The sequence below is a fragment of the Mustela lutreola genome, chromosome 11, assembly GCF_030435805.1.
Source record: "Mustela lutreola isolate mMusLut2 chromosome 11, mMusLut2.pri, whole genome shotgun sequence".
Lineage (NCBI taxonomy): Eukaryota > Metazoa > Chordata > Mammalia > Carnivora > Mustelidae > Mustela > Mustela lutreola.
Genome location: NC_081300.1, coordinates 97,735,706 through 97,763,686, shown reverse-complemented (window position 1 = coordinate 97,763,686; position 27,981 = coordinate 97,735,706). Strand labels below are relative to the sequence as shown.

The following is a 27,981-nucleotide window of genomic DNA, read 5'->3' as shown; positions in this document are numbered from 1 at the left end:
TAGGCAGGTGAGGAAGTGCGGGCAGAGAGCAGCTCGAAACTTGCCCAAGGTTGCACCCGTCACGGTCTACTCGGGACACTGGGCGTCTCTGGAAGGAAGGACTGGCACAGGTGGGAACCGCGCTCACCTTCCCCTTCTGCACATATTTGTTCTGTTTGAATTTTATTTTTCTCCCTCCCTCGCTCTCCACCTTTCTTTCCTTCCTCGCTCCCTTCCTTTTTCTCTTGTTTCCTTCCTTCCTTATGCGATTTTTACCAAAGTGATATACTTAAATGGTTTTTAAAGAACTACAGAGATGGGGGTTGCACAGAATTGTCCATGTACTTAAACGCCACGGAATTCTTTTTCTTGGAAATGGTTAACTTTATGTTGTGTGCATTTCACCCCCAATTTTTTTTAAATAATCACGTTTTTAAAAAGATCAAGACTTGTTTGGGGAAGAAAGGATTGGAAGGGGCGGGTGGGAGTGTAAATGGCTTCAGCCCATTCGGAAAGCTGTGAATTCCACCATCGAACTTAATAATCCCATGCATGAAATTTTGCCTTTAGGGAAAGGACACAAAAGGAAAGGCCTATATACAAACAACTTTGGTTTCTTTCGCTTCTTAGCACTTTTATTATGCTGATTATCTGGTTAGTGTGTTTGTGACTGGGCAAGAAGGTCATTAGGTGCTTACCGAACACTTATTAAATGACTTCGCATCATGAAGACTCCCCACTCCACATCCTCTTCCAGACTTCACTCCCCTTCCATTTCCCAAAGCAGAAAACGCCAAACCTGGACGCCAACCTGTTGATTTCCTCATGCCTAGAAGCTGAGCGAGTGCCACAGGTATGGCGGTGGTGCTAGGATCTGAGTCACTCACTGCCCCAAGGAAAGTCACAATCTGGACAAAGCGTCCTACACACACCTTGGCTGGTCAGCATCCCTGTCCCACCTTAGGCTGCTTGGGGAGTTGCACCCAAGGGCAGAAGGGGGCTTGAGAAAGTGGGGTTCTGAGTCAGGTACTGCTCATTCATCCATTCACTTGTTCATTAATTCAACGGATATTTATTAAGCACATATTACGTAGCAGGCAGGCACTGTTCTAGACCTTGAAGGATACAGAATTGACCCTCAGGGATCTGTCATTTTAGCTGGGGAGACAGAGAATGGACAAGGAAAAACAATATGTAAGCTAACAGCAAGCAGTAAGGGGCTGGGGGTCCTGCTGGGAGGCGAGATCGGGGAGGTCGTCTCGGAGGCGGTGAGCTTGAAGGAAGGAGTAGGTATCTGCGAACCTGGCGGCGTGGGTCCCTGCTTGTCCTGCACTCCCGGCCGATCCCCAGGTGGACGACCCAGGGCCGGCGGTACGACCAGGAGGAGCGGAGTAGAACGTGAGAACCAGCAGCCGAAATAGCTCAGTTGGGAGAGCGTTAGACTGAAGATCTAAAGGTCCCTGGTTCGATCCCGGGTTTCGGCAGCCCTGGTTTTTTTTTCTTCCCCCACTCACGCATGAAAGGGAGCTTAAAAAATACAACACACGAAGAGACGAAGTTAATTCTTTCCAATCATTAAACCGGTTTCGGTTTATTTAAAAAAGCTCCGAGTGGCAGCCACCGGTCGACAGAGCGGAGGGAAACTTCCTTGCAATCTGAGAAATTTCAACAAGGCTGTGCTTTTCCTGATTTTTTTTCCTCTTATTTCTTAAGCGCGTATTAATCTGTATTACGTGTTTGCTGATGTCTGCTCGTTAATTTTGGCTTCCTGTTTATTAATTTCTGCTCCCTGAATTCTCCCGACCGAATCAAGGACGTAGCAGGGAACAGCTTCTCTAAGACGGAGCTGAATCGAAGGGGACTTTTGTTCTTCTGTTTTGAAGGAAAAAAAGAATAAAATATAAAACCCTTTGGTGGGGGTTGATGCTCGGCGGAACTTGTATGTGCCTTAAAAAGGGCACCTGAAGAACTCCCAGCAGCGCCGGTCCTCGTTAGTATAGTGGTGAGTATCCCCGCCTGTCACGCGGGAGACCGGGGTTCGATTCCCCGACGGGGAGGCTGCAGAATACCTTTTTTTCTACCCCTTCCGTTTCTCTCCCGAAAGAATCAAATTCTTCCAAAAGTGCGGAAATGTCCTTACTCGAGGAAAATCAACTAATAAGCGGCGGGATTCGGTCTGGCGGGCGCCCACTGAGGACCTGGTTACACTCACGGTCCAGCCCAGGGTCACACGGTGATGAGAAGACAAAGTTCTCGCGCTGCGGCGGTATTTCCATCTCCCGCGTGCCCTCAGCGCGTCTGTGAAGTGCTCGGTTTGGTCGGTGCTGTCCCCAGAAAGGACTGCCGCCTTTCAAGGCCAAGGCATGCTCCTTCTGCCCCCAGAGAGTTCCATCCTCTTGGATCTTACCCAGGACCCAGGCTGGCCCTTAAAAAAAAGTTTATGGAGTTGACACAGGAGGTCGGGGTCAGTGCCGTTGTGGACTCCTTCCTGAGTAGCTGTCAGCCTTCCCAGGCTCCTAGTCTTTCATTTGTTTGTCTGGGGTCACCCCCCCACACACATTCATTCTGCAAATATTTACTGAAAACGTGTTCAGTGTCAGGCCCTGTTCTAGGCACTGGGGCTGCGGCAGGAACCAGAGTGGCCCAGATCCTGCCTTACCGAGTTTAGGACACAGACAATAAACAAATGCTATAAAAAGTCTCCCAAAGTGATAAGTGCTGTAAAAACAAAACAAGTAGGAGGGCATACTAGGGAGTGTGTGGAATGGGCAGACCCCATTAGTGAGGTGTCCAGGAAGGTCCTGCTGAAGACTTAGACAATGAGAAGGAGCCACTCACCAGAAGATCTGGGGAGCACCCCTGCTCTGCTCTGCTCTGCTGGCAGAGGAAAGGGCAGGTGCAAAGGTTCTGAGGTGCAAAGGAGGGTGCGTGTTTGTGGAACAGCAAGGAGGCAGGTGTGTGCACCGAAGGGGGAGAGAAGAAGGGGTGAGGTCGGAGGAGTGGGTCAGAGAGCCTTACTGCCCAGACTAAAGAGTCTGAATTCGACTTTAGGGTTTTATGCACAGAGGAAACACAGTCAGGTTTGTTTTGAGCAGAGTAGTGTGGCAAGATAGAAAACAGGGGCACCTTCTGGACCGAACACCGTCCCTTAGCTGGTTCCCAAACCACGTCCAAAATATCACCTATGGTGACATTCCCCTGTGCGGGGCCAAGGTGTCTCTCCACTGGAGTTCATACATAATAACAGTAATATACATAATATATTGATACATAATGATATAATAATAATGATATGATAATGATAATAATGATACATAATAACAGTATCATTTGTCATCCTGAGAACCCACAGGCGGGCCAGACCTTGTAGCAGGCGCTGTTCTAAACGTTTCAGGCATAGCTGTTCAATGGCCACCCACACCCTGGGGAGGAGGAACCAATCAGATCCCCTTTTTCTGGATGAGGCCCAGAGAGGTGAGAATATGAAATCACAGAGGTGGCAGAGTGTGTTTTCCCCATCGGAGTAAGTGACTTGTTTCTTGCCCAGAAAGCTCCAGCGCCAGTGGAAAGAGGTGAAGCCGCCGTTTTCTGCCCTCTCCTCGCCTTCAGCAGTTCCTTCACCCCGAGGGGCCCCCTGGGGACTTGGAGGACACAACAGCAACATATTCTCTCCCCTGGGGTGCTTCATAAGCACTCTGCACAGCTGTGCTAAGTGACAGTTAAAAATGGTTCTTTTCAGTGGGCTATGCAAAGCAATTCCTCCCTCAAAGCCATGAATTTGATGCTGCATCTGTTTCTTTTTAATTTGCTTATTTTTATATTAGAAAAGTTCTCTGAGAGGGGGGAGGTCTGCAAACCTCAAACTCACTGAAGATTGGGATACTTTTTTAAATTAAGTTTTCTAATTCCAATATAGTTAACATGCAGTGTTATATTAGTTTCAGTGTACAATATAGTTAGTGATTCAGCACTCCCATATATCACCCAGTGCTCATCACCACGAGGGCTGTCGTTAGCCCCCATCATTTATTTCACCCTGGAATGGTTTTAAAGGTCCGGGAACCAGACACTTCTGGATGGAGGTGCAATCAGGGCAACACCCTTATTTATTGGAAAGAAACTCATTTCCCATCCCTTCTTTTCTGTGACGAGCGACAATCAAATATAGGTCAATTTCTTTTTGTTTCTTAGTCCTGATATCCGCTAGAATTTCAGCCGCAAGGCTATATAGAAAAGATCTATTTGGGAAGATTTATTTTGGTTTGCTTATGCTAAACCCAAACACATATTTAAGTGTATAAAATTTTAACTTAGAAAAACAAGGGGGAAGAAAATCTTAAGAATAGAGTATAGCAGAGAATTTCAGAAAGCTTGGCAGGAGGGGAGGGGGATGTAGCTCAGTGGTAGAGCGCATGCTTTGCATGTATGAGGCCCCGGGTTCGATCCCCGGCATCTCCACTATGGTTTTTTTTTTTTTTTTTTCCTGTTTTGTCTTTTGTTTCCTGATTCTTATTTTCTGCCCCCGTTCTTCATCATTAAAGCGCCCTATATGTGATTATTACAACTCCAGTCACTACTTGGGGGGTGGGATTTTCAAGATAGGCATGACCCTACCTTTCTGAAACCCGTAACACTCCTGATGTACTTTTGTTGGAAGAGGCTTAGGGGAACTGTTAGCGGAAAAACAAAAAGGCAAAAATCATCTGATGACTAAAACCCGAGAGATCCAGTGAGAAAGATCAACTGGGGAGGTCAGGGTCCTTTTCCTGGCACTGTGACTGCAGTTCAAGGCTCCCAGCACTGGTGACTGAGTCTCGCCATCAGAGGAGAAATATGGAAGATCTGACTGTGTTGGCCCTTGCTCTTTGTTTGTGCTATTAATAACCAGCCAGTCTGGGAGTGACCAGAAAGGAAGCCAGCATTCCCGGCAGGCAGGATTTTGCTTCCTGCTTCGTCCATCAGCAACAGGTCACAAATTGAATGAGTGAGTGAATGAATGAATGAATGGCTTTGATGCACATACTGTTCATGTTTTTATTTATACACGATCTGTATTTTTTTGGTCATTAAAGATCAAAGATGTTTTTACCGAAAGAAGGGATCCTGTTGCATTCTGCGGGTTCAGTTCTTTACAGTAATAATGAATTTATCACCCATCAAATCGGGTCTCTCGTGTGACTTAACCTCATAGTTTAAAGCATAAAAACAATAAGTAAATAAATAAAGCTTAAAAGCTTCTCGTCTTAGATCTGGCGGGACGTGACTCTTGATAAAGGGTTCACTTTTAAGATGAAACCGAAATTTGTAAGATGACTTACCAGTTGGGTGGATGGCGAGTGGATGATAGCTAAGGAGCTTCTGTGAAGGCTATTTCTCTCCAAATGTCAACAAGGTTTTAAGGGAACAAAATGTTGAGGTAATTTCTAAAGTTAATCAGGCCTAACACGAAACCAATTATAGGCTTCTGTTTTTACTTGGTACCATATAATTAAATATATCTAATAACACACTGACAAGGAAAAAAAATACCATGAGGCTTGTTGGGGAATGTAGCTGCCTAGAAACGTTGTAGTGAATCTTTGAGAAATAAGTCATTTTCAACTATTACATTTTATTTTACACTTAAAAAAACAAAGTTCATTATATAACATTGCTGGAGTAGTCAAATTCAGAGAGACAGAATGTAGATTAGTGGATGCCAGGTGCTGGTTCGGAAGGGGGCATGGGGAACTTTTTAAAAATATATATATTTTTTAAAAATATATTTTATTTATTTGAGAGGGAGAAAGGAAGGGAGAGAGAGAGAGAGGATCTCAAGCTGACTCCAGGATGATTGCAGAGCCCGTTGCGGGGCTCAATCCCTCAATGCCAAGATCACAGCCTGAGCCAAGGTCAGGAGTTGGATGCCCAAAGACTGAGCCAGGTGCCCCAGGGAGCTTTATTATTATTATTATTTTATTTTATTTTTATTTACTTATTTTTAAAGATTAATTCATTTGAGAGACTGTGTGAGCAAGAGAGCACAAGCAGGGGGAGCAGCAGTGGGATAGGGAGAAGCAGACTCCCCACTGAGCAGGGAGCCCGATGTGGGGCTCAGTGCCAGGACCCTAGGATCATGACCTGAGCCAAAGACAGACCCTTACCTAACTGATCCACCCAGACACCCCCCAGGGATTTTTTTTTTTTTTTTTTTTTTTTTTTTTTTTTTTTTTTTTTTTTTTTTTTAGCTAAAGTCACTTGAAAAATAGCCTATGGGAGAGAGGCTGTTCGTGAACACTCCTTGTATCCTCAATGCAGATCCTTCTAGCAGGCTCATTGGTTGTAGACCCCCCCGCCCCTCCGCGGCCGCCTCCGCAGCGCCTCACCAACCAAGTAATGCTGTAGGAAAGACGTTAGGGTTCGAAGCTGATCGTCAAGAAAGAATTCCTGGCTGTTTGTGGCAGAAAAGGGTGATTTTATTAAAGCACGGGGACAGGACCCGTGGGTAGAAAGAGCTACCATGGGGTCACGAAGAATGGCCCATTGTATACTTTCCAGTTGGGAGGGGGTTAGGAATTAAGTCTCTAAGAAGGTTACCAGGAACCTGGAGAAAAAGTCATTTCATGCTGTGGAATGAAACCTTACTCATGAGACCCTTCAGATGTATATCGGTGGCCCATATGCTTGGGGGGTGACGGCCAACATGTATCTTGGGGGTTTAGAGATACAGGAAATTTCTAAAGGAATTTTTATATGTTAAACTAGACTTACAGGATCCTGGGCTGAGGTTTGGAGCAGGGGAGAAGGTGGTTTGGGCCTGGACTATCTTTTGCCCTTACCCTTAGCAAAGTACCAGCGTCAAGGCAGCTGAGTCCCTAAAGGAAAGACACTGCCTGCTTCAAGGACTTGTCATTGGGCTGCAGGTAGTAAGGAAATTTAGTAATTTTTCTTCTGCCTTAGTTTCCCACATCAGTAAGACACTGAACTGTCACAAACTATCCTACCTCCCATCTCTTCTATTCATTTTTCCTAAAAACCATGGACTCCCCACTGAGAGGCCTAAATTCCCCTTTTCCTTCCCTATAAGATAGTATTTATGCCTAAATTCTAAAACCACCTCTGAATTATTCATTTCCCCTGGGTATCTCCTATGTATACATGAAATATACACGTTAATAAACTTCTGAGTGTTTTTTTTTTTTCCCTCTCTCTCTCTCGTTAATCTTTCATTACAGGGTCTCAGCTAAGAACTCAGAGGGTAAAGGGAAAATTATTTCCGTTCCCACAGTACACCTAACACAATGAACTGTCTGCTTAAAAATGGTTAAGATGGTAAATTTTGTCATGTGTCTGTTTTGCCAGAGCTTAAAAACAACGAATTAAGGACAAAACAAATCTCCTGTAGACTAACTTCTCAATCTTCCTAAAGCAGGCAAATCGGAGGACTGAAGCTACAGGCTGATTTCCTGCCTGGTGGGGGATGAAACTGGTTATTTTTAACACGGAGCGCACAATGCAAATGTATTCATGTAAACAGCGAAAAGACAGAGTCCCTCGAGCTTTTCTTCCCCACTAAACTGCACAAACCTTTGACTACCTTTTATGGTTATATAACCAATGACAAAGCAAGGCACACGTTTCCCAGCCAGCTCTTGGTTTCACTCTTTCTCTTGGGGGCGGGGGATGTTTGCTGATTCTGGTGCCCTTGGACTTTCTCATGACGCTGAGTTAAGTTCCAGATATGGTCGTGACCTCCAATGGAACCGAATCCTGCGGGGAAGGCAGGCAGGTCGATAAACAGGGACCGGATCATCGGCAACACCCCCCTCGCCCCCGCCCTACAGCAGCCCAACGCCCAGGCCCTTTGTGAGCTCAGCCCATCACGTGTTCAACCCTGCCCGCCAATCCCGCCGTGTTACTGGGCCTCTGTCGCTTTTGCATTGGTGGCCCTCTGAAGCAATCTCTTCTGGGGCACTTGCAAAGGCCGGATCTGTGGGTGGAAGGAACTGAAAATGGATCCAGTGACTCACCCTGGATCTCACACATTCTAGCACATTACATTCTAGGTCAGGGGATTTTAGGTTTCAGGGACGTGAGTTGATATCCAATTCCTGGGTCCAAGTGGGACATGTAGGTTTTGGGAGGTCTTCTCGGCAAACAGAAAAACAGTTGTAATGAGGACAACAAAATTCCCCTGTAGGGCAGGGTTGCTCAACCTCCTTGGCGTTACTGACAGGTGGGACTGGGTGATTGTGTCCTGGGGGACCTGCAGCAGCATCTCCAGGGCCTCTATTACCAAATGCCGGTGGCACTTCCTCCTCCCTGCTAACACTACCGTTGGGACAACCAAAAATGGTCTCCAAACATGGTCAAATGTCCACTGAGGGCCCAAGTCACTCCTGCTTGAGAATCACCTGCTTGAGAATCTAGGGAAACACCAGCCATTTGTCTCACTTTTTCTTCCCCTCCCTGTCACTCCAGTGCCCTTGCACAAATGTTTACTTCTATTTGCTCTCACACACCCCTGTTGGGCTTAAGGAATGCAGGGGTGTTTCAGAGCATTTTTTTTTTTTTCCTGCTAGAGACAACACCAGTGTTCCTAAGAATGTTGTTTTCTCCTTGGAGATAACTCACTTGGGACCCACTTCCCACCCTCTGAGCCTTTTTTCTTCCTCCTCTCCCTCCCCTGCCTCTGAAATCAGGCCTGTTTTTCTCTGTACCTTTTGTACTCTGGAAAAAGCTATGTCACAAAGCTCGTGACTCAGCCTTTAAACAACATGAATCACGAGGCTGTCAGCAAAAGCCACAGCCAAAAGCGAGCAGGGTGTGGTATGAAGCTAAGCCTGGTCACCTTAGAAAGAACCTGGGCATTTTGGTTCTCTGAAACTTCTGCCCAATATTTGGGAGGAAATACCCCTATAAGAACCCCCCCATGTTTTGTTCCTTTAAAACGTTCTAGAAATAACCTTCATAAAAGCCTGGATTGGAAGTTACCGGGGTCTCCTGCTAACCTGAAAAAAAAAAAAAAAAACAAAAAAAAAACAAAACACGACATTTTGTCTTTACTATTCATTTTAATTTTCCAGTAACAATTCACTCTCTTTGAAAAAATGTTAAAATTTGCACAGATTAAAGTCTATTTTGAAACTTCCTCAGGCCTCTTTCCAAAATACCTACATACATAGGTCAAAAAAGAAAACACAAATTTCATTTTGATGCACATTTTAGGAAAGTTGAAATACTACAACGTTCATAATTTAAAACAGGAATGAATCCTTTTTAAATGCCAGAACACTTTAAAAAATATATTTTATTTATTTATTTGACAGAGATCACAAGTGGGCAGAGAGGTGGGGGGTGGGGTGGGAAGCAGGCTCCCCGCTGAGCCCAGAGTCCTGACACAGGGCTCTATCCCCGGACCCTAAGATCCTGACCTGAGCTGAAGGCAGAGCCCAACCCACTGAGCCACCCAGGCACCCCTGACAGAACATTTTTAAAGCAATTTTTCTTTTCTTTTCTTATTTTTTTTTTTTTGAAAGCTTTGAGTACGGAAATTAAAATATCTTTCTCCTCTCTATATTGTAGAAATGGGGGATATTTCTAGAAGAGTCCAGAAGGGGCAGTGGCTGGGAAACTGAGCATGTGAGGGAAACTTTTCACTGTAAGCTTCCAAAAGCCTCTTGTTTTTCACCATATTCATACATATATATTTTTTTCATATTCATAAATCTTTAAAACACTTATTAAAAAATACGCTGGAGAAAGGACACCTAGAAATCACAAAACGAGAAAGATCTGGCTGGCAATCTTCTACTCTTTTTCTTTCCACATTGCACTTTGCCCTAGAATGAAGTTTTCTATTTGGGATATTAAGGTGTTTTTTTTCTCCCCTCAACCACAGATGCACAGAGCTGGCATTTAATTAGGGTGTTTAAAGCCTCAGGCGTATTTAGGGTGCACCTCTGAGCTCCCCCGAGGACCGACACTTGGGAAGATGGGAGCCTCCGTGTTTGCAGTCAAGCACAGCCTTCCCAACCCAAGTGGCGCAGATGGAACAGGAAGGCCAAGGAACAATCTAGAAAGTTCGGTTGGCGGCGCCTCCAGCAGATGGGGTTTCTGCTCCCCTTTTCAGACCTGGGCTTAGGGACCGCCCCCGGTCCACCCCAGGGGCGCTCTGCCCCGAGCGCGGACTGGGGGGCCCAGGGCTGGCCCACCCCCAAGCCCTGATCTGTCTAGTCATCCGTCCTGTCCGCACGCCCGCGCGGGGGAGGGGGGGCATGGGCGGGTCGCCACAGCCCGGGGTGGGAGTGGGGGAGGGGACGGAGTCGGAGCGTGCCCCGGCGTGAAGACCCCTGAGCTCGCAGAGGGGCGAGGGGCGCGCGACGCCAGACCCCTCTCCGTCCAGGGCGGGTCTCGAGAGCCGCGAGGACCGTTGCGGCCGAGGGGAGGGGGCGTCGGGGTCCGGCGGGGACAGCCCGCTCCGGGCGCCCTAAGGACTCCGCGCCGGGTTTTCGCTCTTTCCGAGGGCCCTTTCCCTCCCCTCCCCTCCCCCGTGCCTCCGCCCCCGAGATCGAGCGCCGGCCACGTCCGTAGGCGTAGCACTCAACTGACGCGCTGATCCCTCCGCGCGGGCTCCAAGGACGGCGGCCCCTTACTCAGCCGATTCAGTCTACAGCCCATCCTTGACAGGTAAACCTATCGGGAGGGGCTTTGAGATGATTTGGGGAAGGGGGGGGCACTAGTTTTCTCTCCGGACGGCAGGAAGTGTGAGAAAAGTAGTCCCTTCTCGGCGTTTCTGCGGAGGGATCCATCGGGAGGCGCCACCGATTACTATATAAGGAGGCGCCGGGTGTGGCGCAGGCAGTTCCGTGGAAGCCAGGAGATCGTTTTGCGTGTTCGTGTGTGAGCTGTGGTCACAGCCGTTTGGTGAGGAGTGGGCCGCTCTGCTCCCCGGGGGGCTTGTGGCCGGGCGAGGGGAGGGGAGGGGAGGCGGGAGGCCGAGCGGCGCGCTGCCGGCGGAGCGGAGGTGGAGGCGTTTAGTCTCCCGGGGCGCGGGAGCGGAGGTCTGAGGGGGAGGGTTGCAGCAAAATGGCGGCCGCTTCGGATCTGTGACTGGAAGAAGCGGGGGCTGTGAGGCTGGCTGAGTTTGGAGGGAGCAGCCTGGGAGGGGGTGGTCGTGAGGGGATGAAAACGGGACGGGCCCGTGAGGCCTTAACGGGGCTCCTTGCGCCGTGGGAGTGAGGGGAGCCGAAGGGTGCTCCGCGGCCGCGCTGACTCCGCGGCTCGTCGCAGCGAGTGGGCACTAAACGCGCGGGCCACTCCGTAGTGCTGCCCCTGTTCTCGGGGAGGGGACCCGCTCGCCGCGCCGGGCACGTGATGTCACCCCTTTGTGGGCTCACAATCCCGGGTGGGGCTGCCTGGTCCTGTGTGTGGAGCTGACTCTGGTCAGTTGCGGGACGCAAGGGTTAGGCCCGGGGAGGACCCTGCGGAACTGGCCGGGGCAGGCGTCAGTGAGGAAGGAGGGGAACATAAGTGAGTCCCGCGCCTTCGCTTCTCGGTATTGTGCTTTTTCCTCCTCGCAGGGGTCGGAAGCTTGGCTTGGGAGCTAATTTGCACTTCGGCAGCCTCTCCTATTTTCCTAGTTAGCTTCTTTAGGGGACGCTTGTTTGGGGGAACAGAAGACGGTCAGAAATTTAGTGGTAGGATCCTGGTCCCGTGCGAGTTCTCTGCTACAGTCGGGGGTTCTTTGTTTTTGGTTTCTCCTGACAGACAATGCAGATCTTCGTGAAGACCCTGACGGGTAAGACCATCACCCTGGAGGTGGAGCCCAGTGACACCATCGAGAACGTCAAGGCGAAGATCCAGGACAAGGAGGGCATCCCCCCTGACCAGCAGAGGTTGATCTTTGCTGGGAAACAGCTGGAGGATGGGCGCACCCTGTCCGACTACAACATCCAGAAGGAGTCGACTCTGCACCTGGTCCTCCGCCTCAGAGGGGGCATGCAGATCTTCGTGAAGACCCTGACGGGTAAGACCATCACCCTGGAGGTGGAGCCCAGTGACACCATCGAGAACGTCAAGGCGAAGATCCAGGACAAGGAGGGCATCCCCCCTGACCAGCAGAGGTTGATCTTTGCTGGGAAACAGCTGGAGGATGGGCGCACCCTGTCCGACTACAACATCCAGAAGGAGTCGACTCTGCACCTGGTCCTCCGCCTCAGAGGGGGCATGCAGATCTTCGTGAAGACCCTGACGGGTAAGACCATCACCCTGGAGGTGGAGCCCAGTGACACCATCGAGAACGTCAAGGCGAAGATCCAGGACAAGGAGGGCATCCCCCCTGACCAGCAGAGGTTGATCTTTGCTGGGAAACAGCTGGAGGATGGGCGCACCCTGTCCGACTACAACATCCAGAAGGAGTCGACTCTGCACCTGGTCCTCCGCCTCAGAGGGGGCATGCAGATCTTCGTGAAGACCCTGACGGGTAAGACCATCACCCTGGAGGTGGAGCCCAGTGACACCATCGAGAACGTCAAGGCGAAGATCCAGGACAAGGAGGGCATCCCTCCTGACCAGCAGAGGTTGATCTTTGCTGGGAAACAGCTGGAGGATGGGCGCACCCTGTCCGACTACAACATCCAGAAGGAGTCGACTCTGCACCTGGTCCTCCGCCTCAGAGGGGGCATGCAGATCTTCGTGAAGACCCTGACGGGTAAGACCATCACCCTGGAGGTGGAGCCCAGTGACACCATCGAGAACGTCAAGGCGAAGATCCAGGACAAGGAGGGCATCCCCCCTGACCAGCAGAGGTTGATCTTTGCTGGGAAACAGCTGGAGGATGGGCGCACCCTGTCCGACTACAACATCCAGAAGGAGTCGACTCTGCACCTGGTCCTCCGCCTCAGAGGGGGCATGCAGATCTTCGTGAAGACCCTGACGGGTAAGACCATCACCCTGGAGGTGGAGCCCAGTGACACCATCGAGAACGTCAAGGCGAAGATCCAGGACAAGGAGGGCATCCCCCCTGACCAGCAGAGGTTGATCTTTGCTGGGAAACAGCTGGAGGATGGGCGCACCCTGTCCGACTACAACATCCAGAAGGAGTCGACTCTGCACCTGGTCCTCCGCCTCAGAGGGGGCATGCAGATCTTCGTGAAGACCCTGACGGGTAAGACCATCACCCTGGAGGTGGAGCCCAGTGACACCATCGAGAACGTCAAGGCGAAGATCCAGGACAAGGAGGGCATCCCCCCTGACCAGCAGAGGTTGATCTTTGCTGGGAAACAGCTGGAGGATGGGCGCACCCTGTCCGACTACAACATCCAGAAGGAGTCGACTCTGCACCTGGTCCTCCGCCTCAGAGGGGGCATGCAGATCTTCGTGAAGACCCTGACGGGTAAGACCATCACCCTGGAGGTGGAGCCCAGTGACACCATCGAGAACGTCAAGGCGAAGATCCAGGACAAGGAGGGCATCCCTCCTGACCAGCAGAGGTTGATCTTTGCTGGGAAACAGCTGGAGGATGGGCGCACCCTGTCCGACTACAACATCCAGAAGGAGTCGACTCTGCACCTGGTCCTCCGCCTCAGAGGGGGCATGCAGATCTTCGTGAAGACCCTGACGGGTAAGACCATCACCCTGGAGGTGGAGCCCAGTGACACCATCGAGAATGTGAAAGGGAAGATTCAAGAGAAAGAGGGCATCCCCCCTGACCAGCAGAGGTTGATCTTTGCCGGGAAACAGCTGGAAGATGGGCGCACCCTGTCCGACTACAACATCCAGAAGGAGTCCACTCTTCACCTGGTTCTGCGCTTGAGGGGTGGTGTCTTAAGTTCCCTCTTTTAAGCTGTTGACAAAATTCATTGCACTTTTCTTTCAATAAAGTTGTTGCATTCCAAATAGTGTGTGTTTTTTGTGGGAGGGAGAGGGGTTCTTTTTAGTGTGGATGAGGGTGTGAGGAGTCACGGTTTTCAGTCTCAGTGATGCTCGTGTCCAGAAGGTAAGAAATCTCTGTGCAAAAATTTGGAGGTTGTAGTATACACAGATGTACGTGTAACAAATAGGACCGTTCACAATACAGAGTTTCTCAGCTTTTTAAAAGCTGTGTAATTACAGACATCTTTTTGTGTCACCATATCTAGATCTACCTCATTCTTTTTAATGGTCTTGCTTTTGCATTGTATGGATGCCCTATGATTTAACCTATGCACCAAAATGTTTCTAGATTTTTGCTGTTCTGTTGCAAAGTACATCCTTAAACACAGCTCCTTTGTATACTAATACTTTGAAAGTATGGCATAGATACAGGATTTCTGTGTAATAAGGTTCTCAGAATTAAAAATCTGCCTTAGAACTTGTTTTTATAATTAATTTTCCCATGATATTTTTCTATTTTTAATTTTTGAGTAGGTAACACTTCACATGTTTAAGATATATAAAAAGGTTAAAATAGGGGCACCTGCGTGGGTTTAGTCAGTTAAGTGTCTGACTCTTGATTTCAGCTGAGGTGATTACAGGGTGTGGGATCAAGCCCTGTGTCAAGCTCCCCCCAACTCAGTGGGGAGTCTGCTTGAATTCCCCCCCTCCTTCCTCCCCTTGCTTGCACGCGCTCAAGTCTTTAGGGGTACCTGGGTGGCTTAGTTGAGTGCCTTTGGCTCAGGTCATGATCTCAGGCTTCTGGGATCCACCCCTGCATCTGGCTCCCTGCTCAACAGGGAGTCTGCTTCTCCCTCTCCCGCAGTACCCCCCCCCCCCCCGACCCACCTGTCCACTCTGGCTCTCCTGGGTGGCTCAGTGGGTTAAAGCCTCTGTCTTCAGCTCGGGTCATGATCTCAGGGTCCTGGGATAGAGCCCAGCATCGGGCTCTGCTCAGCGGGGAGCCTGCTTCCCCCTGCCTCTCTGCCCACTTGTGATCTCTCTCTCTGTTAAATAAATAAAATCTTAAAAAGTCCTTAAAAGTTTAGTATGTAATGTCCTCCATGCTGTCTTGCATCCATCCAGTTCTCCAGCCCCATCCCTGCCCCAAAGTACTTTCAGGGTTTATGCATATGCAAGCAACCACTAAATATTAATCCCCTCCATTACAAAATGTAGTATACTGTTTGTGGCCTGTCCTGTACCTTGCTTTTTCACTTTACATCTTTTATAGTTTTGGCAAGAGTTCTAATATCCTTTCATTTTGCATAAGGGAAAAAATACCTCATGTCATTTTCTCAAGAACAAAACCACCAAACTAACAATCCCTTGTGAAACATTTACAGCAGCCCCCAAACAGAGGAACCATAGTGATAACGTGACGAATAAGAACCATTTCTGCTATTAAGGGGTCTTTAGTCGATTTAATGAACAGGTACTAACCGTGTTCAGTTTCATGGAGTGACTTAAATCTTCAAAGCGCTCTGAAGTTTGGTTTTGCACAAGTTACTGCTGTGAGAGGATTCACTTACTAGATGAGTCTCAAGTAAACTAGAAAAGCATGTAGCTTGCGTTTATTTAAAATAGCGTTCCTACTTCTGTTTTGTCTGAAAGGACAACACTCTTGCCAAGTTACAAATATGGCCCTCACAGAGGTATATTCTAACAGCTTCACAAAAGTGCCTTTTGATAAGGGATTAGCCACGTCGGTGTGTAGTGCTCATTTCTGCCGGAAGAGGGAGCGCCTAGGACGGGTTTTGGTTTAGACATGAGGCCTGCAGCGCCCCCAAGCGGTTATGGTTGACCAACTTAGGCTTTCACCTTCCCGGCCTATAGGCTTTTTACGGTGCCACTCGCTCGCCTGGCCCCAATGCCTTTTACTTTCTCCTTTTCTTTCCAATCCTGCAGTTGCTTCCTGTTGGAATTACTCCACAATGTCTAATGTAGCTATTATTCAATGTAGACCCTCCATTACTGTATCTCAGCAGATAGAGTATACAGATACAGATCGTTAGTCCCCTCAAAATGCTGCCTTCCCTGCTGCCCTTACCGGCTGGCTACTTACTTTTCTCCATATGGTCCCTTCCGTTTTCCACCTTTCTCCACTCAAGCTGCTCCCTCTTTCTAAAATACCGCCACTCCCACCTTAAATCAAATTCTACCCAACATCAAGACCCAATTCAAAGGTCACACTAACTAAAGTTCCTTGACTGTCCTGACTGAATACTATCTGCATTCCAGAAATCTCCTAGGTCTTCCTAATTTAAAAAAAAAAAATTATTTATTTATTTGACAGAGAGACAGCGAGAGAGGGAAAACAAGCAGGGGGAGTGAGAGAGGGAGAAACAGGCTACCTGCTGAGCAAGGAGCCTGATGTCGGACTCGATCCCAGGACTCTGGGATCATGACCTGAGCTGAAGGCAGATATTTAATGACTGAGCCACCCAGCCATCATCCTGATTTTTAAAAAAGATTTTATTTGCCAGAGAGAGCAAGCAAGCAAGCACAAGCAGGGGGAGCGGCAGGCAGGAGGGAAGCAGGCAGGGGAGAAGCAGGCTCCCTGCTGAGCAAGGAGTCCAATGTGGGACTCCATCCCAAGACCCTGGGATCATGACCTGGGCCAAAGGTGTACACTTAACTGACTGAGCCACCCAGGCACCTCTACAGTTTTTTTTTTTGTTGTTGTTGTTGTTTTTTAATATTTTATTTATTTATTTGACAGACAGAGATCACAAGTATGCAGAGAGGCAGACAGAGAGAGGAGGAAGCAGGCTCCCTGCCGAGCAGAAAGCCCGATGCGGGGGCTAGATCCAGGGCCCTGGGATCATGACCTGAGCCGAAGGCAGAGGCCTCAACCCACTGAGCCACCCAGGCGCCCCACCTCTACAGTTTTAAAAACAATATGTGACTACCAGTTACTATCAGGGATCCTATATTTAGCAAATATAGGTATCCACTTAATTAAAATCTATTGACCCCTCTACTGTATCAGAATGTTTCTAGTAATAGAAAACCACTGGCCTAAATCATAGGGAAATACTAAATATTATTTATTTAGTTAGTTTCACTTTTTTTTTTTAGGATTTTATTTATTTATTTGACAGACAGAGATCACAAGTAGGCAGAGAGGCAGGCAGAGAGAGGAGGAAGCAGGCTCTCTGCTCAGCAGGGAGCCCAATGCAGGACTGGATCCCAGGACCCTGAGATCATGACCTGAGTTGAAGGCAGCAGCTTAACCCACTGAGCCACCTAGGCGCCCTAGTTTCACATTTTTATTTAAACTCTGGTTAGTTAACATATAGGCCAATATTGATTTCAGGAGTAGAATTCAGTGATTCATCACTTACAACACCGGGTGCTCATCATAACAAGTGGTCTCAACGCTCATCCCCCACCTAGCCCACCGTCCTCCCTCCATCAACCCTGTTCCCGTTGTTAAGAGTCTCTTGTGGTTTGCCTCCCTCTCTCCCTCTCTTTGTTTCCTTCCCATATGTTCATCCGTTTTGTCTCTTTTTAAAAATTTTAAAAATTTTTATTTTTTTAAAGATTTTATTTATTTATTTGAGAGAGAGTGAGAGAGAGCATGAGAGGGGAGAAGGTCAAAGGGAGAAGCAGACTCCCCGCGGAGCAGATGCAGGACTTCGGGATCATGACCTGAGCTGAAGGCAGTCGCTCAACCAACTGAGCCACCCAGGTGCCCCATCTGTTTGTTTCTTAAGTTCCACCCATGAGTCAGATCATATGATATTGTCATTCTCTGACTAACTTATTTCACTTAGCATAATACACTCTAGTTCCATCCATGCTGTTGCTAATGGCAAGATTTCATTCTTTTTGATGGCTGCATAGTATTCCATTGTACGTACATATCACATCTTTTTGTAAAAGATTTTATTTATTAGAGAGTGTGTGAGTGAGGGGAGGAGCAGAGGAAGAAGGACAAGCAAATTCTGTTGCTGAGTACAGAGCTCGACCCAGGGCTCCATCTCCTGCCCCTGAGTCCATGATCTGAGCTGAAACCAAGAGTTGGATGCCTCACTCACTGAGCCACCCAGGTGGCCCAATACCACATCTTTATCCATTCATCAGTCAATGGACGTTTGGGCTCTTTTCATATACGTTTTCTTTATAACAAGATACTCAGAGCTAGGGTTCTGGCCTCTTCCGTGTGGTCTTTTTTGGGGGCGTCATCAGCAAGATGGCTGAGCAGTTCCACACATCACATATAGATCTGACAATGTCCAGAGGAAGAAAGAGTGGCATCTCATTCCTGTGACTCTCGTTAGGAGCAAAGAAACACACACACACACACACGCACACACACACACACCTCTCCTGGAAGTCTCCACAGCCGACTTGCTTTCATTGTCCAGAACAGGGCTACATGCTCATTCATTTTATTGCTGCTGAAACTGCTGAATCTATTTTTTAATTTTTTGGTTGTTCTTACTGCTTTTCTTCCTCTTACCCTTAGAATATAGGTGTCTTTTTTTTTTTTTTTTAAAGATTTGATTTATTGGGGCGCCTGGGTGGCTCAGTGGGTTAAAGCCTCTGCCTTCGGCTCTGGTCATGATCCCAGGGTCCTGGGATCGAGCCGTACATCGGGCTCTCTGCTCAGCAGGGAGCCTGCTTCCTCCTCTCTCTCTCTGCCTGCCTCTCTGCCTACTTGTGATCTCGGTCTGTCAAATAAATAAATAAATAAAACTTAAAAAAAAAATAAAGATTTGATTTATTTATTTTTGAGAGAGAGAGAGATCACAAGTAGACAGAGAGGCAGGGAGAGGGAGAAGCAGACTCCTACTCAGCGGGGAGTCGATGCAGGGCTTGATTCCAAGACCCTAGGATCATGACCCGAGCCGAAGGCAGACGCTTAACTAACTGAACTATCCAGGCTCCCTCTTTTTTTTTTTTTTTTTTTTTAAGATTTTATTTATTTGTCAGAGAGAGAGAGAGGGGTCACAAGCAGAGGAAGCAGCAGAGGGAGAGCGAGAAGCAGACTTCCCACTGAGCAGGGAGCCTGAGCCTGTTTAATACTTGGTTGTGGCGTCCAAAGTAAAAATGTCTAGAGCCTTCAAAGAGCTTAAGAGGCCCTGTTTTGTTTTTCTTTTATTAAAAAAATATTCGAGAGGTGCCTGGGTGGTTCAGTCGGTTAAGCGTCTATCTTCTGCTCGGGTCATGATCCCAAGGTTCTGGGATCCAGTTCACATCGGGCTCCCTGCTCAGCGGGGAGCCTGCTTCTCTCTCTCCTTCTGCTCCTCCCCACTGCTCTGCTCTCTCTCCCCACCCCACATTCAAATAAGTAAATAAATAATCTTAATTTAAAAAAATAAAAAAATTTTGAAAACAGATTAGACTTTTTTCCACCAAGCCTTCCCTGCCACAAGAGAATCCTGGAATAAATCATTTACGGATAAATCATTTACGACATGTACATGGGAAGTCTAGGCTGAAGTGAAGAAAAGTAATTACTGGATGAACAGATCACTGCGGGGCCTACTGTCTCCCTAGGACACTGACAGAGTTATAGGGATGAAATGCAGTCTTTCATGGGCTCTTCATTAGTACTTCCCCGAAATAAGACAGCTCTAGAAGTGCTTGAATGACCCCTACTGGGTCTCCTAATTTGCCTGAAAAGAAAACTGAATCAAGAACCAGGTTCTGGGGGCGCCTGGGTGGCTCAACTCAGCCGGTTAAGCCGCGGCCTTCAGCTCAGGTCATGGTTCCAGGGTCCTGGGACCAAGCCTCATGCTCCCCCTGCTTGTGCACGCTCTCTCTCTCTCTCTCTCTGTGACAAATAAATAAAATCTTAAACACACACACACACACACACACACACACAAGGTAAAGAAAATTCTAAAAGTGAAAATAATAAAGAATACGATATAAATAGTAATACCAGACAGCAGTGAGCTGCTAGCATCCAGCCCACCTCCAAGGCGGGGAGGAGGAGGTTTCTGTCTTCGTGCGGACAGGTCAGAACTTGGGGAGCCTTCGCTTCCCTATGTAAGCCATCCCGCCCCTCCACGGGCTCCCGCAGAAGCACCTAACTCTTTGCTGTGCGGAAGAGAAGCTTGGGGGGCCCTAACCAGAGCCAAGATCGCCGAAACCACGTTGGTCTGCCCGCGAGACCCAGACTCAGCAACAGCGCGAGAAGTGTTTTGGGCCACAGGAAACAGAAAGAACAAACTGAGGAGGATTAAATAAAGCGGTGCTGGTTTTGTCACCCAGCAAGAAGTCTGGATGTGCGTAGAGAGGGCCTGACCGGGGGTTCTGGGAGCTCCCCGGGCCACAGCTCCGGACACCACATCTGTACTCAGAGCAGGAAGGGGGAGGAGCCGGCTCAGCCACAGCCACATTTTTTTCTTTTTTTAAAAGATTTATTTATTTATTTATTTGGGGGGGGGTAGAGAATGAGCGGGAGGGACGGGCAGAGGGAGAAGCAGGCTCCCTGCTGGGCAGGGAGACCGATGTGGGACTGGATCCCAGAACCCTGGGATCATGATCTGAGCCTAAGTCAGAGGCTTTCCCCACTGAGCCCCCCAGGCGCCCCCCATATCCGCATCCTTTACGAAGAAAATAAATGTTTTCACGGACCCATCCTCAGGTCTCAGTGATCAGAACAGGCCAGGCTGGTCGTAGAGCACAGGTTCTCGAACTCAGTACTTCAGACCTTAGGCCTCGGTTGTTCTCCGGTGTGGCGGCCGCCTGGACCCCTCTAGGGGGTTCAGCAGCCTCCCTGGCTTCTACTTACCAGATGCCAGCAGCCAAGAATATCACCAGGCATTTCCAAAGTGCACCACCCCTCCTCCACTCTTGAGAACCACTGGATTTGACCAAATCATGAGACCTCAGGCCAGCTCTGTTGCCCCCTTAAAAAATACAAAAATCACAATGAGCAAAGGATGATGGCTGTAGACATAGGGGTAGGAGATAAACACAGTGGTGGTGAAACCTGACTCTTATTCTTTATATCATCTTTTTTTTTTTTTTTTTAGGATTTTATTTATTTGACAGAGTTCACAAGTAAGCAGAGAGAGAGGAAGAAGCAGGCTCTAGCAGAGAGCCTGATGTGGGACTCAATTCCAGGACCCTGAGATCATGACCTGAGCCAAAGGCAGAGATTAACCCACTGAGCCTCCCAGGCCTGAGATCATGACCTGAGCCGAAGGCAGAGGCTTAACCCGCTGAGCCACCCAGGCGTCCCAATTCTTTATATCATCTTGATAAAGGTCAGTGTTACACAGGTGGAGACCGGTGGTTCTTAAAATGTGTGCAAGAGGACACCACCAGACTGGTTGAAAGTGCACTCCCTCGGCCCTAGCCTAGAGGCTCTGAATCAGTGGGGCTGGGAACCTGCACTTTCAGTCAAACCTGTGAAGATTCTGGATTTTTTGAAGATTTTATTTATTTGATAGAGAGAGACACAGCGAGAGAGGGAACACAAGCAGGGGGAGTGGGAGAGGGAGAAGGAGGCTCCCTGCTGAGCAGGGATCCTGATGTGGGTCTCGATTCCAGGACCCTGGAATCAGGACCTGAGCCAAAGATAGACATTTAATGACTAAGCCACCCAGGTGCCCTGAAAATACTTAAAAAAAAAAAAAAAAAAGCCAAACAGATTTTATTTTTAAAAATAATCTCTACCCCCCCAGCGTGGGGCTTGAACCTACAACCCAGAGCAGCCAGGCACCTCAGAAGTACTTTTTTGGGATCAGTACATACAGATCCCCCTTTCCTGTTTCCAGTTGCAAAATATTCCTATCTGTAGGTTTGCCCTAATATCACAGCCACTAGTCACACATGGCTATTTACATCTAAATTAGTGTAAATTTGAGCGCTCCATAGAAAGATCTGTCGGTACTAACATTCTGGGCAACATAGACAGAGACAGGGTCCAGCATCACAGAAAGTTGTGCGGGATGGCCCATCATTTCGTTAGGCAATCCCCTACCGTTGGGCATTCACGTGGCTCCCAATATATTTTTTTTCCAATATTTAACTTCTATGTAATCAGTGTGACAAAGGCTATTCTCACATGGAGACCTTTGTCCACATGGGCGGGTGTATCTGAAAGACAAACTTCTCAAGGGAAATTGCTGGGTCAAAGGGCGCATGTGTTCTGAATTTAGACAGGCTTTGCCAGATCCCCCTCCAAAGACCTATCCGGGGGCGCCTGAGTGGCTCAGTCCTTAGGCGTCTACCTTTGGCTTGGGTCTGGGGTCTAGCCCCGCGTGGGGCTCCCTGCTCCGTGGGAAGCCTGCTTCTCCCTCTCCCACTCCCCCTGCTCGGGTTCCCTCTCTCGCTGTGTCTCTCTCTGTCAAATAAATAAATAAAATCTTATTAAAAAAACCAAGAGCTTATACAAATTTACACTTCCGCCAACGGTAGCCAACCATGCCTGGTTCCCCACATCCAAACCAGCCCTGGGCTTCTCCAACTTTGGTCCTGGCTGGTTGAATCAATGGATCTTAGAGCTGTTTTCATGTAAGCATGACTTGAAGTTTCCCCCCACATCAGAAGGACCTCGCTCAGTGTTCCACGGGAACAAATCCACTTTCAGTGCGGAAAACAGTACTTGAAGCCCTTTGGGTATCAGTTGGGGACTTTGCCCTTCAGGAGGGCGTGGGGTGTTTATACTGATTGCCTCACGGTGTCGTTAGGTGTTGAACTGTGGGCTAGTTATCAGCTCTAGTGCATCGGGGGCAGGGAGAGGCAAAGTGAGATCTGGGATGCCCAAAGCTGTGACAGACTATGAGGGTGTATGGCTGTCACTTTTTAAGAAATGTGATGTTTCTCATTGAAGGCTTAGTTATCAGGCACCTGAGCCAGTCAAGGTCTGTCACCTGGTCCTTGTCCTTAGAGACTGGCTGAGAGACTGGTTCTTGGAACCCAAGATTTACACAACCGCAGTTACACAGGACCTTTGACTTAGCTAAACTGTGTGACATTTTATTTTATTTTATTTTTTAAAGATTTTTTTAAAAATTTATTTGACAGACAGAGATCAGAAGTAGGCAGAGAGGCAGGCAGAGAGAGGAGGAAGCAGGCTCCCCTCTGAGCAGAGAGCCCAATGTGGGACTCGATCCCAGGACCCTGGGATCATGACCTGAGCTGAAGGCAGAGGCCCAACCCACTGAGCCACAAATAAAATAAAGATTTTATTTGTTTATTTGACAAAGATAGACACAGTAAGAGAGGGAACACAAGCGGGGGGAGTTAGAGAGGGAGAAGCAGGCTTCCTGCTGAGCAGGGATCCCAAAGCGGGGCTCGATCCCAGGACCCCGGAATCATGACCTGAGCAGAAGGCAGATGCTTAACAACTGAGCCACCCAGGCACCTCTCACGGTGTGACATTTTAAAAATAATTATGTACCCTCGTGTTTATACTAGCACTATTCCAGCAGCCGAAAGGTGGAAACAACCCACATGTCTGTCAGGGGACGAGCGGATAAACAAAGCTCCATCTGTCCCTACGGTGGCATGGTTACAGCCACGAAGGGGAAAAGAGACCGTGACTCCCGCTACAGCATGCGTGACCGTGGGGGACGGGACGCCCGGTGAAATACGCGGGGTCCAAAGGACAGTGACTGTATGATTTCACTGAAATGAGGTCCCCAGAGGAGTCAAGTCCATAGAGACAGAAAGTAGAAGGGGGGATACTGGGGACTGGGGAGGAGGAACGGGGGTTCAGTGTTTCGGGTGACAGAGTCTCAGTTCGGGAAGATGAGACAAGTTCTGGAGACGGATGGTGGTGGTGGTCCCTCTTCCTGCCGTGAACTGTACCCTTCCAAATGGCTCAAGTGATTAACAAAAAAAAAAAAAAAAAAAAAAAAAAAGAAAGAAAAAAAAGAAAGAAAGAAAAGAAAAGAAAAAGAAGAGAAAAGAAACGAAAAGAAAAGTGTATGTCCACAAAGGCAAGACGTGGACCAGAGGCCAGGAAACAGATGGAGGAACAGAACAGTCATAGAGACTTTCATTTGGGAAGTTTTTTTTTTTTAAAAGATTATTTATTTATTTATTTATTTGACAGACAGAGATCACAAGTAGGCAAAGAGGCAGGCAGAGAGAGAGGAGGAAGCAGGCTCCCTGCTGAGCAGAGAGCCCGATGTGGGGCTCGATCCCAGGACCCTGAGATCATGACCCAAGCTGAAGGCAGAGGCTTTAACCCACTGAGCCACCCAGGCGCCCCTGGGAAGATTTTTAAATGTTGTCTAAAAGAGGAACCACCTCAGGTGGTGATCTCAGGGTCCTGGGTTAGGGTTGGGGTCAGGGTTAGAGTCAGCAGGGAGCCTGCTTCCTCCTCTCTCTGCCTGCCTCTCTGCCTACTTGTGATTGCTCTGTCAAATAAATAAATAAAATCTAAAAAAAAATAAATAAATAAAAATAAAAGAGGAATCTCCTGCCTTCGGTGCACAGCGTGCAAGGGCGAGCCGGTGCATCAGGTGTTTGAAAAAGGCCAGGTGTACCCTGCCCAGCGGGGCGTCCATGACCAAGGACTGTCCCCAGACACTCCCAACTGCTCCAGCAGCCACAAGGGGGCGCCACGAGCGGCCGGACACCCCGAAAGGGTGTGGGCGCGGGCCGGCTCTGTCTCTCTCCCTTCCCTCTCCGCTTCCCGCCCTCCCCACGTGCACGGACCCCCCGCCCCCCGTTGTTAGTGTCCCTCACCACAGTGGCGTCCTTCCCTTCTTCAAACCGTGGTGGCATTCACATAACATACCATGCCCCGTTTGCAGCGTTTCCGAGCGCACCACGCCGCGGCGTCCCGTGCAGGTGCCACGTTGCGCAACTGTCCCCTCTCCCTCGCTCCAGAACATGTCATCAGTCCAAAAGGAAACTTCGGACCAGCTCAGCGGTCGCCCCTAGGGCCCCTCCCCCAGCTCCGGGCAGCGCCTCTCTGTGCTTTCTGTCGCTGCAGACGTACCTGTTGCAGACGTTTCTCGAACGCGGAGTCACGCGCGCTGTGGCCTTCTGTGCCTGGCTGCCCCTCCCCCGCACCCCGTCTTCAAGGTCCGTGCACAGCACAGAGGTGTGTGTGCTCCCCTCCTTCCTCTGTGCCTCCATCCTGCTCCCTCGTGGGGATGGACCCCATTCTGTGTATCCGTGCCTCTGTTGACGGACACTTGAGTTGTTTCTCCAAAGGTTTAAAGCGGGGAATTTTTAAAAAAGATTTTATGTATTTATTTGAGAGAGAGATTGAGTGCATGTGCATGAGCGTTGGGGTCCCGGGGAGAGGGAGAAGCAGACTCCCGCCTGAGCAGAGAGCCCGATGCAGGGCTTGATCCCAAGACCCCAGGATCATGACCCGGGCCAAAGGCAGATGCTTCACTGACTGAGCCACCCAGATGCCCCGAAGATCTTATTTTTACGTACTCTTACACCCTCTGTGGGGCTTGAACTTACAAGGTCAAGAGTCACATACTCCAACGACTGAGCCAGCCAGGTGCCCCAATGCTGCATTTCTTAAAAACCAGCAGAGACATAAGGGCCATGACGTGGTGCACAGTCCCAAGTATATGAAATGTCCAGAATCGGTCAGTCTAGAGAAACAGGAAAGGGAGAGCTGGTTGACAGGGGCCGGGGGAGGAGGTGGAATGGGCAGTAATGTTAATGGGGCCGGGGTTTCATTTTGGGGTGATGAAAATGCTTTGGAACCCGACTGAGATCTAGGCCACCTGGCATCGCGGTTGGACCAAATACCACAGCAGTGTTTTCCAGGAGAAGGTCAGTGTTCTTTCATCTCAGTAAAAAAAAAAAAGAAGCCAATCCCCCAAAAGCCAGATACTGTATGATTGCAGTCAAATCAGAAAAGAAAGTAGGATCCTGGTTGCCAGGGTCTGTGGAGGGAGGAAGCTGGGGGATGCTGTTTACCGGGACAGAGTTTTGCTTTTGCAAGATGCAGAAGTTCTAAGGCAAGATGGTAAATTTTATGTTGTTTTTTTGTTGTTGTTGTTTCTTGAACCCCTATTAAAAACCCCTATTAAAAAATTTCTTTAAGTCTCTTCAAAAACGAGGCAAAAAGAAACACGTCATGCTATTAAGATTTGCTCTAGCTGGACGCTGGGCATATGGCGTTCATGATATTATTCTCTGGACTTTTAGGATATTCCACAATCAGGAAAAAAAAAATCTGAGAAGACTTCCTTGGGATACATGGGTGAAAAACTGATCAGGAATTTTTTTTTTTTTAGCTTTTGTGCATACTTTTAGAATTTAAAAGCCACAGTCAGGCTTTAATTATGGTTTAAATTTTATTTCTAATTAATATTTAATTATCTTTTAAATTATATTTCTAAAGACCTTTTTTTCCCAAAGATTTTATTTATTTATTTGACAGACAGAGATCACAAGCAGGCAGAGAGGCAGGCAGAGAGAGAGGGGGAAGCAGGCTCCCTGCTGAGCAGAAAGCCTGATGTGAGGCTCAATCCCAGGACCCCTGGAACATGATCCAAGAGGAAGGCAGATGTTTAAACGACTGAACCACCCAGGTACTCCTCTCCATCTTGACCATTTGTTTTTTAAAGATTTTATTCATTTATTTGACAGGCAGAGATCATAAGTGGCAGAGAGGCAGGCAGAGAGAGACGACCTGACTGACGACCCCACTGAGCAGAGAGCCCCATGTAGGGCTCGATGCGGGGTTCGATCCTAGGATCCTCAGATCCTGTCCTGAGCCGAAGGCAGAGGCTTAACCCACTGAACCACCCAGGCGCCCCCCATCTTAACCATTTTTTAAGAGTGTAGTTCAGGGGGCATTTGGGTGGCTCAGTAGGTTAAAGCCTCTGCCTTTGGGTCAGGTCATGATCTCAGGGTCCTGGGATCCAGTCCCAGATCAAACTCTCTGCTCAGTGGGGAGCCTGCTTCCTCCTCTCTCTCTGCCTGCCTTTCTGCCTACTTGTGATCTCTGCCTGTCAAATAAATGAATAAAACCTTAAAAAAAAAAGTGTAGTTCAGTGGTGTGAAAAATCTACACATTGCTGTGCTCAGATCTCTAGAACTTTTTCATCTTGCAAAACTAAACCTCATCAAACACTAACTGTCCGTTCCCTGAGCCACTCCCCGCCCCCCGGACCCTGGCGACCACCATCTGACTGTCTATGAATCTGACCACTCTAGGTCCCTCACGTAACTGGAATCTGTGTTTGACTTTTGTATCTGACAAGCTTATTTCACTTTAGCGTGTTCATAAGTCTCATCCATGTCGTAGCATGTGACGAACTTCGTTCCTAATTTTTAAGGCTGAATAATATCCCGTTGTAGGGATAGACCACGTTTTGTTGTGCGTTCATCCATCAGTGGACATTTCGGTTGCTTCCACCGCTTGGCCATTGTGAATAACGCTGCCATGAATATGGGTGCGAATATCTCTTTGAGATCCTGCTTTGAATTCTTCCGGGTGTATACTCGGAAGTGGGGTTGCTGGATCATATGGTATTTCCATTTCTAATTTTTTGAGGAGCCGCCATATTGTTTTCCATTTTGGCGGTGCCATTTTACATTCCCACCAACGGGGCACAAAGGTTCCAATGTCCCCACATCCTTGCCCATACCTGTTATTGTCTGTTTTTTGGGTAGTAGCCATCCTAATGGGTGTGAGGGGGTATGTCACCGATTTGCATTTCGCTGATAATTAGTGATGTTGAGACTCTTTTCAGATGTTTGTTGGCCATTTGCATATCATTTTTGGAGCAATTTCTATCCAAGCCCTTGGTTCATTTTTTAATTGGGTTATTTATTTATTTTTATTCTTTATGTAAATTCAATTAACATATTAAGTATTACTGGTTTCAGAGGTAAAAGTCCGTGATTCATCAGTCTTCTATAACACCCAGCGCTCATTACATCATGTGGCCTCTTTAATGCCCATTAGTCAGTTACCTCATACTCTCACCTCCCTTCCCTCCAGCAGCCCTGAGTTTGTTTCCTTTTTTCTGCCTCAGTTTGTTTCCTATGATTAAGAGCCTCCTAATCTTTGTCTCTCTTTCTGATTTTATCTTCTTTTATTTTTTTCCTCTTTTCCCCTATGATCCTGTTTTGTTCCTGAAATTCCATATATGAGATCATATGAAAATTGTCTTTCTCTGTCTGATTGACTTATTTCATTTAGCATAA

At 48.2% G+C, this 27,981-nt stretch overlaps 1 protein-coding gene, 1 long non-coding RNA gene and 3 other non-coding genes across 5 annotated transcripts; all 5 read left to right on the top strand.

Annotated features, from left to right (window-relative positions):
- The first annotated feature begins 33 nt into the window (after positions 1-33).
- LOC131811742 (uncharacterized) lies at positions 34-2,680 on the top strand. Its single transcript, XR_009346096.1, has 3 exons — positions 34-110; positions 1,793-1,981; positions 2,084-2,680. It is a non-coding gene; the product is annotated as an uncharacterized LOC131811742 (long non-coding RNA).
- Positions 1,391-1,463, top strand: TRNAF-GAA (transfer RNA phenylalanine (anticodon GAA)). The gene has a single exon. It is a non-coding gene; the product is annotated as a tRNA-Phe (tRNA).
- TRNAD-GUC (transfer RNA aspartic acid (anticodon GUC)) lies at positions 1,965-2,036 on the top strand. The gene has a single exon. It is a non-coding gene; the product is annotated as a tRNA-Asp (tRNA).
- Positions 2,681-4,365: 1,685 nt separating the features above from the next.
- On the top strand, positions 4,366-4,437 carry TRNAA-UGC (transfer RNA alanine (anticodon UGC)). The gene has a single exon. It is a non-coding gene; the product is annotated as a tRNA-Ala (tRNA).
- A 6,323-nt stretch (positions 4,438-10,760) lies between these two features.
- UBC (ubiquitin C) lies at positions 10,761-13,857 on the top strand. Its single transcript, XM_059139777.1, has 2 exons — positions 10,761-10,884; positions 11,728-13,857. The coding sequence occupies exon 2, from the start codon at positions 11,731-11,733 to the stop codon at positions 13,801-13,803; it is 2,073 nt and encodes a 690-aa protein (XP_058995760.1). The 5' UTR covers positions 10,761-10,884; positions 11,728-11,730; the 3' UTR covers positions 13,804-13,857.
- The last annotated feature ends 14,124 nt before the right edge of the window (positions 13,858-27,981 follow it).

Excerpts from the sequence above, each read along its gene's own strand:
- UBC (XM_059139777.1), top strand. The coding sequence starts at position 11,731 with ATGCAGATCTTCGTGAAGACCCTGACGGGTAAGACCATCACCCTGGAG.